The 17,043-nt window shown below is 40.2% G+C and overlaps 1 protein-coding gene across 1 annotated transcript; it reads right to left on the bottom strand.

Moving 5' to 3' along the window:
* Positions 1–1,922: 1,922 nt before the first annotated feature.
* On the bottom strand, positions 1,923–13,142 carry LOC139465315 (uncharacterized transporter slc-17.2-like). Its single transcript, XM_071247010.1, has 10 exons — positions 13,058–13,142; positions 11,859–12,154; positions 10,440–10,673; positions 9,906–9,993; positions 8,495–8,590; positions 7,645–7,778; positions 5,362–5,505; positions 4,594–4,726; positions 3,817–4,061; positions 1,923–3,024 (listed from the first exon to the last, which is right to left on the bottom strand). Exons 1-10 carry the CDS (start codon positions 13,089–13,091, stop codon positions 2,851–2,853), a joined length of 1,578 nt encoding a protein of 525 aa, XP_071103111.1. The 5' UTR covers positions 13,092–13,142; the 3' UTR covers positions 1,923–2,850.
* Positions 13,143–17,043: the final 3,901 nt, after the last annotated feature.

Below are 17,043 nucleotides of genomic sequence, written 5' to 3' on the forward strand. Positions count from 1 at the left end.
GTATGCCCTATCAAGCGACTACTTAGTAATGCAACGACACGTTTAAGTAGAACGTGAGGCCTAGTCAGTTGAGCAAGCTATTTCCGTTATCATTACTAGACGAAACATGTCAAAGGTGGCATGCCTTCAACTGAGCAGCTTTATGCAATTCTCATTCAAATAATAATACCAAATGTGGTAAAAATTCATTAATATCACCAATTCTAAATTGGGACAATGTTTTAAATTATTTATGCTTTAGTGGGTGTGTGAGTGAGGTTTAACGCCGCTTTTAGCAATATTTAAGCAATATCACGGAGGGGGACATCACATTGTATCAATGTCGCGAATGGAACCCGGGTCTTCGGCGTGACGAGCGAACGCTTTAACCACTAGGATGCATGCACAGAATAATCAAACAAAGACCGTGCATAGTCACGTCTCTGGAAGCATGTGCAAGTTGTCGGGTTTTTAATGTGGGTCATCTTCATAGTTATTGTCTCACATATATTCCACAGTTTATATCATCGCCATATCAGCAGAACTGATTGACATATATGCTTCTATTGTTGGTAATATATCCGCTTCTGTGCTCTTTCATGTGATCCCCTCAATAGGAAAGTATCCAGCACTATAAACATGTATCGATAGCTCTAGAGCTGTTTTGTCTGTTTTCTTGGTTTTATTCCTTTTCTTATTCGTCTTATGAAGTAAACCATCACTTTCAGGTTTGGCTCTTTTGTGTAGATTTGGACGTGTTTTGAATACATCTACACAACTTTTACTTGTTTTTATCGACTCATCAGTGTGTTTACGTTAGCTACCGTATTTCTCACAGGAAGTTCTAAATTGTCTAATATTCATTTTCTGATCAATGTGGTCGAAACGTAATCTAATATCTCGTATCCATGGAGGAGGAGGCTCGTGCCCAGCGTTCTGTTGGTTCAGACGGAAGGGGCAGGTTCGCATGTGTAGTCGTGCCCGAGGAAACAATCATGGCTTCCATCTGTCTGCCGTGTTCACTTGATATTGACATGGAAAGAAGGCAGGGTTTGCCGAACTCTGGGGATTTTGTGCGTTAGAAAAGTCCAAATTGTCGACAACAGTGACCTCACTGCATTGGGTAACTTCTTTTGAACAATTTAGATGATTAAAATCGTTAACGCTCATTTTCTCTCTCATTTGACGAGAGCAAGACCAACGTTCGACCGCATCACTAGCGCTGAACATACATTTTGAATGAAGATGTAGGATGTAAATGATCCTTAAATAAAAAATGCATTGAAAAATGTGTCGGGTGTCCCTGTAATCATGAAGATACGCCTTTACGTAGGATGGAAGTGTGTGATACGTACCATTAACCTGTCAGTATTCTTTACGGACAAACACGGTATGTGAATTGTATTTGGAGACCAACATGTTGGTGTGCATATTGATCAGCTTACACTTACCAAGATCAGCTGACCGTGAATTCAAACTGAAAACTCACTCTAATGGTGATTCGTAGTTTGTAAACACGGTACTCATGGATTGCCTCTCGACCCCCTTCAGAATTTGCATCCTTCCCCAACCCCCGCCACCAAAACATTAAGCTAACACACCTTGACACAACTGACATTTGACTGTCGATCCGATAGCTATTTACTAGTACTGGTGTGAAAGCACGTGAAGATCCGAGTGGAGAATGTGTCTTCAGCAACCCATTGCTTGCCGTGAAAGGCGACTTATGGCATCGAGTGATCAGGCTCGCTGATTTGTTTGAAGCATGATATCGTAACCGAATTGCGTAGATCGATGCTCATGATGTAAATGCAGTCTGGCCTAGACTCGATTATTTACAGACCTACGGCATAAAGCTGTAATATCCCTTCATGGCGTAGTTAAACAACAAACAAGCTAATATATCACATATCACTCATTCAGCTAGAACTCGACAACCGGCTTTATGTATGTCAGGATACACATGTACATTTCTGATTAAACACTCTCTCCCTAGTTCGACCAACAGGGGTACAAGTCACGTTCCTTATATATGTATTCGCAATTCTTATATAGATAAGCCATTTAATATTCTATGATTGTGAAATATACAAACTAAACGCTTTAACAACAAACAAACAAAACAAAATCTTCTTGACTATCGTCGAGTTGGATGCAAATATTACAACTGATGTTCAGCATCCCTCGTATCAGTATTGAGTCTGTTAGAACGTGTCTAGTCCTGTGCATCCAATCCAGTCCCGAGAAGACAAGGGTTAGAAGTGGTCTTCGGCAACTCATGTTTGTAAGAGACGACTAACGGGATCTTGTGGCCAGACTCGCATATGCCAGTTGCGTAGATCGATGCCTATCATGTGAATCACTGGATTGTCTGGTCCAGACTCGATTTTTTAAATCCGCCGCCATATATTTGGAATATTTGTAGGTGAGGGTAAAACATTTTCATAATGCAGACTCCCCACGTCTTTCATTCGTTCAGATTTTGAGAGGATTTTAGTTTAAAATCAATGAAGTTTAAAATTATAAAAAAGTACATAAAAAGTGCATTAAATTTGAAAACATGAACATTGGAACATATGATGGGTTATTTATAACCATGAAATTCTATGATGGGATACACTTGCAGTAATCTAGTTGAATGAGGAAAATAAATATAATTTCAACCTAAACAAAGCTCCCAGAAGATAAGGTTTGAATAGAAATCGTGATCGGACGAGGTGCTATTTTCACTGAATTAAATTAAATATTCTCCACAGGATTTCTGTTCCAGTCAAATGCTTTGATGTTGCTATGATGGTTTTTCAGGTTTCAAAATCGTTTGGAGTTATGTAATATACTGTAACTACAGAAATATCAAAGGATTCTCAAGTGTTATAATTTATCATCAGTGCTATCCTCAGTAAGACTGTCCACTGTGGTTGTATCTTCAACAGGAGGTAGAGCCCAGGGTTGTGGGGTGGTCGTAGAAAACAGGAAGACAGTGGTTGACATGAGCAGCAAAGCCGCTGCTACGTAGAACGCAGACTGCCACTCACTCTGGGAACCCTGAGGAAACATGAGGAAATAACGACATTTTGTCATTGTTAAAACGTTCTGTAAAGATGCCATGTGTTATTTTATACACAACAATACCGTATCCATAATCATAAGCCATCTCTACTAAAAACATAGTTCATAATACGATTCCGACTATATCATATGCATGATGATGAATCCCTATCAAACAGTGATGATACGAGGTGTTTGCGATAGGTGAGCGCATCCTGTCCCACCCGTCCGTCACAAACACATGCAAAATAAAGTCAAGTGTACACCTGAAAAAACATGGGTACATATGGTAGAGGTAAATTCCAATTGGAAATTCCCTCCACCGGTCTACCATAGAGCTTTCGAAAACTTTACTAAGGAGATGAGTGTTGTAACTTTGATCAAACAGCATTTTAGCAGATTTATGACGCTCTTTGAATTTTTTTCAGAGAGAGCGTGCTCGATAGAATCTCAGAAGTTGTGAAATGTAGACACCAAAGGTTGGTTACAGTGTTTCTGGTCCAGTCATATAGTAAGTATCATACTAATAATCATAGCCCGTTCCGAAACATCAGTTTTGAATATGATGTGTGTTCACAACTTGCCCTAACCTATCATGTGCAAATTTGGGTAGACAGACGTTGAGCACAGAGGCATTCTTCATATACCATAATTCACAAAAGGTTTCAACGTTATTAGCCTCATGTTATCAGAAATGTACAGACGGTTAATGCCCTGACATAGGCTCACACGAAGATTGTGCTCAGATTAGCTAATACCGTCCCCTAATGCAATGGTATCTATACTCACTGTAGGGGTCAGTAGTGACACAACATAGGGCGCCACTATCCCTGGTATACTGGCAATGGTGTTAGACACGGCGAAGAGAATTGCAGAATGGGCAAGGGCGATCTCTACAAAGGTCCCTAAAAACCCTCCAGAGAAGGAAAGTCCACTCATTGCCCCTGCTACACAGAGCAATACGACTGCGGGTATCTGACTTCTACAGTCGAGCTTTGCCAGTGTGATCATCAGAACTGCCGGTACAGCGCAAGCTGAAGAAACAATGGTCCATGTAAGTGAAGTTGTGTGTCTCGAGAATCTTTCATGTAATAAGGTATGTTATCGTCAAAAGCTTTGCCCTGATATTCGCAGTCACTTCAAATATACCTGCATCATGATAATAAAAAATAATATTGGGACGCAACGTTCAATTAATTTTCAAAGATAAATTTCAAAGACAATATTAACATTTGCAAGCACCCTACCTACGTGTAATTTAATCTTATGTTTGATGGTGGCTAAAATGAAACAAACAAGAAATGGTTATTCGATGGTGACGTATTTGATACGGTTATCATAGTTACGACATGACCTTTACGTTTGCAGTGTTTAGGCGACTGTTTTCATCCTGGTAACGTTTATAATAACGTTTGAAATTATTTGATCTATTCCAGCTTCTATGTGTTCATTTTCTTTTGCCCGCCAGTTTATGAGAACAATTGTGACAATAATGCTTCTTAAACACCATGCTAACGTTAACACATAAAAAACACAACAAGAAACGAGAACGAGAGCAATTAGCACCTAGAGAATTCATGAGCTTCCTTGTGTTGTCACGTGAGAGATATTTCTTCTTTATAAGTGCATCCGCCAGCCAGCCAGCCAGAAATACAAAGAGACCACTACAAAGGTAGGGCAACATAACAAGTACACCACTCTGAAATGATAAAGAGCAATAAAGATACTATCGATAAAAATAAAGGTGTAAACGCTGTAGATGTACTTTCGACATAACAATTCAAAATCGCCATACTTGTCCTGAAAAAAAATTACGAATAAAAGAATCTGCAGAACGAGGTAAAAAACATTTTTAAGTAGTCTGTGTTTATAACCTTGGCCGAGGTATTATAGATGTTAAATCAGGGAATATGTAAAATACCTGAAAATTTTAGGGATTATGTATATTACCTGAGTGAATGAGACATTATATCTTCCCTGCAAATGTGTGCCTTATTCTTCTCACAAGCATCTAAATTCAAAACGTCAACGCCCGAGAACAGTCTATAATATGATATTATCAGCCGATACAGATTCCATTGGGAGCATAAGGCAAAATAATGATGATAGTTATATGAAGTGATCATTGAAAATCAGTGTTCGCAATAATCGGGTAAGCATGTCTTACCTTACTCGTAACACGCAGCATGTTTAACCAAATTCCTGAATGGTTTAATCGTCTTATATATATAACGTATATGTAACGAATAAATGAATAGCGTTTACATTCTGTGGAAAAAGGGGTAGTTAGATCATATCCTGATTAAAATCTGTAATATGCAAGTTCAGTTTTACCGATTGAATGTCGATATGCATGACTTCATTGAGGTACGTTGGCAGTTGAAGCTGTAGCATGTAGTAGGCGTAGTTGTACAATGTGTGGGTGCAGATTAACGTCCACGCCGCCCTCGACTTCAGCATATCACCCCATGGTATCTTCTACAGAGAACACCGAAGTTTCGTGTGCACATTTGTATAAATAAAGTACGAGTAATAGAATATATCATGTTAACAATGTAATTAACTTCCAGTGCTAACTGAAATTACATTTTGATTTTATCTGTAGGGATAAAGGCTTTCATACAGGCCAATGAAGTTTACACTATAGCCATAGTAATTGTGACTTTGGTGTTGCACACATTGTGACCGGTACCAAAAAAGATCTCAGCGTTTAGGTCATCATAAACCCAAAAAAGTTCGTGATTTTAAATTTTAAATACGATGGACACCAAGTCGTGCATAAACCAGTCTTTACCAAGATAGTCAATATAATAACCAACTTCGAATCGATACAATTGACAATACATCATACAACAATAAAGTATTTGTAATGCGGTGTGAGAAGGCGGAGACGGTGTTGTGAGACAGAACGCCAACACTTTTTATGACGAGGAAGGGGCGGTGGGAGAGTCTAGTGGTTAAGAGTTCGCTCGTCACACCGAAGACCCGGGTTCGATTCCCCACATGGGTACAAAGTGTGAAGCCCAGTTCTGGTGTCACCAACCCTGATATTGCTGGAATATTGCTAAATCGTTTGCTAAAACCATCGTACACATGTCGGGAATCGAAGCCGGGTCTTCGCCATAACAAGCTGGCGCTTTAACCACAAGGCTACCCGACCGCAAAACAAGTAGATTCTTAAGATGAAGTGGAAATGCTTTGCAATTGTTTCTGACGAAGCGGGGCATGAGATTAGCAACACTGGCAGCTGGACAACATATACTAATAGGGAGGGAATCCGTATTGTTTAACAGTATTCCAATTATATCACCCCGTGTCAGCTTGATGTGGGGGGAAGCCCCGAAGTGATGCAGTCTTAGACGTTTACCACTTAGGTGAAACCAAAGATCACGGGTATGGTACTAACAAACCAGGAAGCAGAACCAGGGCGGACAGTGATTTTAACACACAGTCATAGGTTTTTGTCGGACACTGCTCTCCACAGTAAAATTGCAGCGCCTTGACAACTGGGCCACCAATGCCCCTACATCTAAGGTGAGGTGAAATGGAGTTTAGCGTCACGTCCAAGATTATTGCACACATTGCGACGTCTTTTTTTGTAAGCAGGAACATTAACATGTTTTCAGCTCCACTGAAATTATACTTCGTTGTAAGTCACTCCCTTTATATTTCTATCAATACACACGCAATAGCAAATCATAGCAAAGTCAGTACTGCATATGACAAGATGAAGACGTGCTTGGCTTTTAAATAACTAGTTTTTTCATTGAATTGTATTTGTCCTACCTTTTCTTCCCGTATCCGTGATTTGGTATTTTGTTCTATGTAGGTTTTTTCCTCCTCTGAAATCCATGGTTGATCGCATGGTTTATCACGTGACAGAATCATCCATGATAAAGACCATACTACCCCGAGACCACCTGTATTTGATGAAACATGTGACAGTATGTACCCATACAATCAAAGCAATAACCTTGGTCTGATACGACATGTGACATCACTGCGGTGTGTATATACACTGTGTGCATATTGTGTAAATTATAAAGCGTTCTTGTGAAAAGTTAAAAGGTTTCCCCGAAAAATAACAAAAATAAAATAATACTGTATGCTTACAAAGGTGAGGTGAAATGGGGTTTAACGTTACGTTCAAGATTATTGCACTTATATACCATGCATTTTATGTGTATGTGTGTTTGGCTTCTTGTATTAGTCCGGTCTTATGCCGATGTTTAGTGCTAGCCCTCTGAAATACCATGCAGCAGTTTAACATGTATACCCCACTCAGACACAGTATACAGACTCTGAGCCGACCAGTCCTTGTATCAGCGCCTTGACAACTGGGCCACCAATGCCCCTACATCTAAGGTGAGGTGAAATGGAGTTTAGCGTCACGTCCAAGATTATTGCACACATTGCGACGTCTTTTTTTGTAAGCAGGAACATTAACATGTTTTCAGCTCCACTGAAATTATACTTCGTTGTAAGTCACTCCCTTTATATTTCTATCAATACACACGCAATAGCAAATCATAGCAAAGTCAGTACTGCATATGACAAGATGAAGACGTGCTTGGCTTTTAAATAACTAGTTTTTTCATTGAATTGTATTTGTCCTACCTTTTCTTCCCGTATCCGTGATTTGGTATTTTGTTCTATGTAGGTTTTTTCCTCCTCTGAAATCCATGGTTGATCGCATGGTTTATCACGTGACAGAATCATCCATGATAAAGACCATACTACCCCGAGACCACCTGTATTTGATGAAACATGTGACAGTATGTACCCATACAATCAAAGCAATAACCTTGGTCTGATACGACATGTGACATCACTGCGGTGTGTATATACACTGTGTGCATATTGTGTAAATTATAAAGCGTTCTTGTGAAAAGTTAAAAGGTTTCCCCGAAAAATAACAAAAATAAAATAATACTGTATGCTTACAAAGGTGAGGTGAAATGGGGTTTAACGTTACGTTCAAGATTATTGCACTTATATACCATGCATTTTATGTGTATGTGTGTTTGGCTTCTTGTATTAGTCCGGTCTTATGCCGATGTTTAGTGCTAGCCCTCTGAAATACCATGCAGCAGTTTAACATGTATACCCCACTCAGACACAGTATACAGACTCTGAGCCGACCAGTCCTTGTATTAGTCCCTTAATGTCTAGCGCCAGACAGGGTAACAACAAGTACCATCTTTTAACGTATTTTGGTATGACGCGGCCGGGGATCGACCCCCGAACCTTCCACTCTCCGGGCGGACGCTCTATCCAATACCGCGTAGGCGGTCTTATGGTTGCAATGGTATGTATAGGCGTAAGTGCTACTATCAGCTTCATAACCGATGTGTATGATACTGGAGTCTTTGTTTGTATGCGACATGAACTTAGAATTACATATTGAGGTTAAAGGAGCTGATTAATGTTATTCAAAGAATCATAATTATTATTCACTGATACGCACCTGTAACATAAAACACTGAAGCCCATCCACCGTCAATGCCAGATCTGCACAGGAACCCGGACAGTGGAAAGACTAAAGCATTTCCAACTTCACTACCTAGCACACATAAGTGTAAATCAATAAACCACAAAAGGGTAATACAAAAATATTCGCCTGATTTAAAGCGTATTAAATGAAATAACATATGTGTGAGTGTTTTGAGGACAGAAAGATTCAGTACAATTTGCCCCAAAAGCTAATGTCATCTGAGGTTTAGTGAGAAAACAAAATATGAAATGCTTGACTTCCTCATTGAAAATGCACGTGAAATTAGGGGATAAGACATTTTGGCAATAAGAAGACACCCAAATGGACATCAGTTCCATTCCCCTCCTGGCAGATCTGTTTCTTGATGCAGATAAATTGGAATTTCAGCTTGGAATGTCATAGTCAAAACAAGTCAATTTTGCCATGAAGTTGGAGTTATGTGTCATAATTGTGGAAAAAAGTTTTTTGTCGCATTCTTTTACCACTACTATGTCTCATAATTTCTGTTCTACAACTAACTGGGCACCTACATTGACACTTTCTACAGTCCTGCCTAACTAAAACAACAGTGTGAAAAACACAAGGTTCTGGATTAACTTCAAGAATGTGGTCCTTGCTGCAGCAATATCACCACACTTGTAGACATAGATGACGTATTCAAAACCCTTTTGTGTGCACAACTCTTTCAAAGACCAAAATACACTGTCAACAAAAATACCAACGTATTTTTATTTGCCTGGGGAATTGTCATCTGCAAATTTAGGAGAAAGAAGCAATGAAAGTAATATTTGAAAGCGGTTGGTTTTTACTTTTTCTTAGCAAAGATGATTAAAGCGTGTGACAGAACAGGGGATGGTTTGTCTACTGGAATATACTTAATGTTTTCTGTTTTCATTGTTACATTCAAGGTATGCTTGAAATAAGCAAATGTAGTAGAAAGTTTTTGTGATGATGTGATGAATGTAATATGCCCAGTTTCCACAGTCAGTACCTCTGCAAACCAATAACAAGTGATTCGAACTTCATAATCTACTCCACTTATTTTCCAAAATCTATCACTGCAGTGACATTACCAGTTCCACGATCGTCATTTGGTATCACCGATGCTTATTTGCAAGGCAGCCTTAGTTTGGTTTACAGAAACACTTTCACATATGCATACCCTTATGAAAACTGTATTGTAACTTTAAACAATAGTTTATTAATCACGCATGCCTCTTCTGGTAGATCATCTTTATATTTACTTGTTCATCGGATGGTGAGAACAAGTTTATTGGGTCAGGTTTTCAACCGTCCACACCATCCTTCATACGATAAATTCAGGATACCAGCATAGAAGGAGGATTGAACATCAAAGGAATAGAGTGATGAGGCATGTGTTTACCTGTAAATGCGATACTTTGTAAAGTCGAGATTTCCGATTTGGGTGCCCACTGTACCCAGAAAGCGGGAAGCGATGTGAACAACACTGACTTAGAAACAGAACAAAACACGACTGTTAGAAACTGCTCCCATCTAGGGTAATGATTCATACACGTGGTTGATATGTTTGGCAACGTCTCAATCAAGAACGTGAACGAGTATGAAAAGATCATATTAAGTAGCTCCAACGACAAGCAACAAAGTGTTAGCCCACGGGTCTACATTAATCTAATGCGGTGGGTATGTAATCTGGGAATATTCAAGGTATAACACAAAGGCAGGTGATGCCAAAGGTTTATACTAAGAAATATTTAGAGACTACATGTATGTACTTACATTGTTTCCTTCTTAAAAGATGGATTACTTCTATGTATGGTTCTAAAACATTAAGTACACACGATATATCCATACGTGGTGCTAGCCCTAAATAGAGGTTTTGGTGTAATGAAATATTACAAAACCTAAATAAGCATACATTTATTATGACAATTCTCACCGCAAACGCTCCAGTTAGAATCCTAAGACCAACCAGGATGTAGACGTTCTTGCGGGCACCCACGGGTGATAACAACGTTGATGCAGAACACAGAATAAACCCTATACCAATGACTTTTCTGGGACCAAATCGTTCGGCTAGAAACCCACAGGGAATTTGGAGGCATAGGTAACCCCAAAATATTGCACCAAGAACAATTCCTTGAATTTGTTTGCTCCATTCAAACTCTCCCATCTGTAAATACCAAGACGTCCTCTGTATGTATACCAAATGTGGCAAATAATAATGATAATAATAAGAAGAAGAAGAAGAAGAAGCAGAAGATGAAGAAGAAGGTGTAGAGGAAAAAGAAAAACAGTTTCACAGGCACTTAAAAGCAACCAATAGCAGTCATGAGAAAAGACCTACCATGGATTCCAGTGAGAGGTTTTGGAAACAGGTGTGGTCTCTACCCGGCAACTGCAACCTCGCATGGGTAGGGGATTACAATAATAATGTATATGACAAAGTAATGTCAACATTGTTGTTTTTCATTATACCCAGTTGCCTGAAAAAGGTGATTAAAAGTCCAAATCCAATACTGTTGGTATTCGAAACCGGCTTAGGAAACTGTTTCCTTATGTTCAAAAAACATGTATAAATTCTCTTGTGGATACAGGGGATGTGAAGCATCAATACTCCTGATAAAACCAGGCATTCCTCATGGAGAGGCTATCTGAGCGACCACTGCATCGAGTTTATGTGCAGTGTGTTGAGAAGATCAGCAACCCTGGAGAGTCCTTCGCTTGGATGAAAATGTAAATGTGAAATGTAGAATATGCAATAACTTTAACGAGACTGTCCAACACATTGTCAGTGGATGCCCAGCATTGGCACAAACACTGTATCTTAAGCGACAAGATAGAGTGTCTCGACCGCTTGTGGTTTTGACACAGAGGTTCAGGAAAAACATGATAAATATGCGGGCCGCGCTTTCGAAATGTCACGCTTGCATCCCTATAACCAAGTTGTCCGTCTCCCCATTTTTCTTGGTGCCTTAGGTTTTGTAACTCCCAATCTGATGACTGACATTGGGAGACAATGACAGCCCTTCAGACAATCTGGAAAATGTAGAAGGCTGCAGTGTTAGGGAGTCTTCACATTCTCCGAAAAGTTCTGGGTAGGTTTGACTAGGCAGCGCTTCCTGGGAGAAGTCCCATTCGCTTTCTTGGCTTCGTGTAGAGGGGACAAGGGCCTTGGGCTGATGATGAGCCTAACTAGCCTGACTGTGCCAGGATCATCCAAACCCTCTTTGCTGCATTGTATTTTTTAATCTGTACATAATAATAATTTTCATTATTCCGGGAACTATGACATGCTAAAACAATCCCTGAAAATAGTATATAGATGTTGCAGATAAGTTACTATAAGACAACTCACCTCGTACTCATCACCATCATTGGTAATCCAATTAAGAAATTGCCCAGCATGGCAATAACTGTCTGCTGTTCCGGATTCATAGCTGTTGTTTACATGACCATGATTTGTAGACAGGTTAGGTAATGTTGTCAATGATAACCCACCTTCAAGATCTTGAGCATAGGTCATGTTCCTGTGGGGATGACGAATCATACACACTATAGTTATGCCGAGACTCGATCGGAAACAGCTCCCTAGAAACATGCCAACCGAGAGAAGCATGGCAAGACAGCAGCGCCATTTTCCCTGTGGATGATCTGAAAGAGTGAATTCATTTGCGCTTTAAATCTGCTCCTATGACTTGGTCCTGTGCGGACCAGCTGGCCTTTTGTTAAAACCCATCTCAAGTGACGCTGAATCTAATGGAGGCTAAACTTTCTTACATGGTTTTCCAAATAAAGGGCCATGCATAACCTACCGTAAGGTTCTACTAAACGTTGACAGCCAGATATGTACAATTATTAAGATGGCAAAAATGACCACAAATACATGAGAAATATCTACACTGTACTAGATAACCCCGCTACTCCTTGAAAATCAAAGTTACTAACACACTTTCAACACGTGAATATGCTTGCACACACGTATGAGATAACATTTATCAAATCAACATGTGATAAAAGCATAAGATTAAAATGCTAGAGAATGAAATGTACAGACAACAAATTTTCCAGCGATAGTCTAACAAACACAAAGTAAACAAAATGAAGCCGATCGGCCAACGGAATGACAATGATGCGTAGATTGGTGTAACCTTTAAGTTTGTGTTTAGTGCTGAGGTAGGATACCAATTTTATGAAAAGAAAAAAACCAATCAGGGATTCGTCAGATTCTAGAATAACTAATATTGTTCCTTTTTCGTTGCGAGTTCCACCCGACTCGCCTAAAATCCGACTCGAGTCGAATTTAGGCGAGTCGGGTCAAAATCTTTTTAGGCGAGTCGGATTTTAGGCGAGTCGGGTGTATCCCTTCGGAACTACCTCGGCCTGCCAAACCCATGATTTTAAGACAATAAAAGTAAAATCAAATACACATTAATGTACAGTGCATACCATCGTTCCACTGGTGTCTGCAGTGTTTGAGGCTCCGAATATCTGTACAGTTGATAAACGATGACTTGACACATTTGTCAGAAATTTTAAACATTACAGTAAACGTACCTTTGTGTCTTTTCAGACTTCGTTCCACTTCCATCTTTATTTCTTCACATATAGTTGAGTCGGTATTGGTCAGTTATTGAAATGCAGGATTAACCCTATAGCCCTGTGTTGTTCTATATGATGTGACCAATGCTGCAAGAGAAATTCGGGAAGGTTCGCTCAGTTGTTATTGTAGGATCTATAGTGAGTGAGTGAGTATGGTTTTACGCCGCTTTTAGCAATATTCCAGCAATATCACTACGGGGGACACCAGAAATGGGCTTCACACATTGTACCCATGTCGGGAATCGAACCCGGGCCTTCGGCGTGACAAGCGAACGTTTTAACCACTAGACTACCCGACCGCCCCTTAGGATCTATAGGATGCACCTGCCTGCCATTGATGTTTATTTGCAGCTGTATGGAAGCCTCGTTAACATCATGAAGGTTTTTGTTTTCATGGTTAATTCCCTGATGAGACATGAGCATATCCACATGATTTTCGAAATGTCACACTTTTAGTTATGGCTAATCAGTACATCGATACAGCATATAAGTCTCTCTGGTCGTAAATAACCGTTTACTTGAGCTTTTCCCCCAGTTAACATTGATATACCACACTCTCGGCGCGGTACTGACTTGGCATTACATAACTGCCACGGATTCATATGCATATTACCTGACCGGAATTTTCTCTTGTTTGTGAGTCAACGCGCCTATTCTGAAACAGAATAAACATTGGAACAGAACTGGCCTATTGCAAGCCTTTCGGGGAGACACGTGCTACCATTGTCAGCATTATTACCACGTATGTAACTCATATGAGAGTAAGGCACGTTCCATACGTACTCATCTCATGCCCGGCACTGCTTTCAATCAGATTAACCACTACGGGGACAGAATATTGAATTCCATAATTATTTTTTCTCATTAATTTATTCATGAGCGGATGTCGATAGGTTTTCAATCTAAATACAATTAACGCAATATGTATGTCACAGATGTACAAAATCCACACAGATGGTTGTTCATCATAACTCGATACTGTTGCACGAGAAAAGTTTCTAAACAAAAACGTCATTATTCGACCAAAAACAGGTTAAAAGATGAAATGACCCGTGAAGATCCGGGATAGAATGGGTCTTCAGCAACCCATGCTTGTCATAAAAGGCGACTGTCTATTTTTCGGAAAAAGGCGACTACGTTTTTCTCGGAGGAGGCGACTAACGGGATAGGATTATCAGGCTCGATGACTTGGTTGATGCATGTCATCGTATCCTATTTGAGTGGATCGATGCTTTTGATGTTAATCTCTGGATTGTCTGGTCCAGATTCGATTTTTTACAGACCGCTGACGTGTAGCTGTAATATTGCGGAGTGGGGCGTTAAACAACAAACAAACAAACGAAAAACAAATAAAAGATGAAGTATGATATTTGAGTTACCTGATCCTAGTGAAAGACAAGACGCAGTAACGGATACTCATATTTGTTTCGTGTTGATGTGTGAAATAGTGTGCGTAAGGCATTACGAGTTGGACAACTGTTCTTTGTCGATTCACTGCACACGTACATCAAGTTATTCGATGACCTAGATTTCTAGCTATACAAAGATACGTATACGCTACCTTATTACACTGCGTGACCTTGGATTTCAACACCAGTGTAACACCAAAGAGCACGAATAGGTCCAAAGTAAATATTCCAACTGAGATGCACATAGTTGGAGCTCCACACAGTCTGCTGACGTGCACATGGAAACTGTGTCCACTATTCTGTAAGGAGTGGAATAGGCGGCAAGTCCGCAAGTCACGACGGCGGTATATTGCCTTTGTGTGTCAACTAAGTCACACATGAAGGTGCACTGACGCTGTGTGTCACCGCGCGGTGTTTGGTGGATTGGCAGTCAATCAACACGCTGCGCCGAACCTGTACTTGCTATGCTAGAACATTATCAGCAGGGGGCCTTCGTGAGGAACCAATGGAGAAGCTGGTTTCACAACCATTCTGATATCTGCACATTTGAGCAGGCGTATGTGGGTCTTCATGACATGCCATGCAGCAGTAAGTCATAAACTCTTTAAGAAGGAATGTCAGGATTAACCAATGGAGAAGCTAGTTTCACACCCATGCTGATATCTGCACATTTTAATAATCATGTATTGTGACTGTTAATTAGATAAACCCGTGTTGCAGCCGGGCTTGAAGCGAGATATCAGATCACGTCACGGCGGCCTGTAAACAATCAAATCCTGGTCAGGCAAACGAGTAAGTGAAAGTATGCGCTACATGTACTTTCAACGACTTGGGATTACAAAGACATGCAACCTAGTCACATGGCCGACCCAGTTCTGTCGTCACTGACGGCCAGCGTTTGGCTACTAGGGGCATGTGCTAAACGGAATCCCTAAAGGGTGAAGAATCTGATAAATAAGTAGGCAGTCACAAACAACAAACGATTAGATCGCATAAAAGACCTCAAACCGTTACCATGCTTCTTCCCATACATGCCCCATTTTCTACACTAAATGAAAACAGCACATTTAATCAACGAGTGGTAAATACACGGCCGTGGAAAATATTTTTTATGGTCAATTCAACTAAATGTGTTTCGTCATTACCACCAAGTACCACCGACATGCACTATATACAATCTTCAAAAAAAGAAACGCACAGGTAGTGTGTAGGTCATTGAACCTGACTTCACAAAACATCTGGTATATAGATTTGGTATATGTACTGTTCGTACTACGACAATCCAAAACAATTCAACTGTGTCAATAACTTCCGTCAACTGGCAACCTACTAAATCGACAAAGAGGGGAGAATACAGACAAATACCACAAAAACATAAATCTTTGAAGGACATAATAATCTTCATCTATGACCGTTTTGCCTTCAATCCATGCACCATCCTTATCGTCCCCATGAGCCAAGAACAATTATAATCCTTGATTAATGGATTATTGATTGATGACTTCCATGCAGCAGTAAGTCAGTGTGTTTTTTTAAAAATAAAACAAAACATAAACACTTAAGAAAAAAATGTGTACACCATCAAATCTCCAAATGTGACGCATCAGTGACAAAACTTTTGTCCGATGCCCTATTTTCACTTGCAATACACATACCACCTTCTTATTATGTGGCCAATTGATTTGTCTTTGTGTTTGTGACGGATGCCACCGGTAGGGCAGGATATGCTCACCCTTTCGCGAACCCCTGGTATCATCACTATTTAAAAGTAAATACAATCGACTCTGCTTCTTAATAGCGGAGGGCAAGGGTAGCCTAGTGGTTAAAGCGTTTGCTCGTCACGCCGAAGACCCGGTTTCGATTCCCGACATTGGTACAATGTGTGAAGCCCATTTCTGGTGTCCCCCGTCGTGATATTGCTGGAATATTGCTAAAAGCGGCGTAAAACCATACTCACTCACTCACTTAATAGCGGAGGACAAGGGTGGCACAGTTGTCTGAGGCGCCGCGATTCGGTGTGCAGAGTTGCATCCCTTGGGTACGCCAGAAACTTATGATTGTGGGTTCGAATCCCGGTTCGCCCCGATTATGTTTCTAGGTTTGTCAGCACCAGACTTGCATCACTTCGGGCTTTCCTCCAACATTAAGCTGACACGCCGTGATATAACTGGAATACTGTTAAAAGCTCACGGGTCCAGAGATTTCTTATAGGTATGGTAAAGGATCTGTCGCTTTTATTTATAGGCGTCATTGAGCGGTGACCCTCTCTCGCGACAACTGCTATCAGTATGCCAGGGCACGCTCACACATATTTCCTGGAATGGGGCTTAATATTGATCTTATGTATCTTTTAGCATGTGTATTGAGGTAAGGTGTTAGGAGACAGATTAAATATACACGTCTTAAAAATGGTTATGACGAGAACACAATTCTTTTGGGGCAAATGTGATACAAAGGGAGATAACTAAGTGGACCGCATTTTTATTTATGAATGTTCAGCTCGCTCGTGTCTTTCACATGAGACGCAAATGA

Source organism: Haliotis cracherodii, unplaced genomic scaffold, assembly GCF_022045235.1.
Source record: "Haliotis cracherodii isolate W230 unplaced genomic scaffold, xgHalCrac1.p SCAF_18, whole genome shotgun sequence".
In the NCBI taxonomy this organism is placed as follows: Eukaryota; Metazoa; Mollusca; class Gastropoda; order Lepetellida; family Haliotidae; genus Haliotis; species Haliotis cracherodii.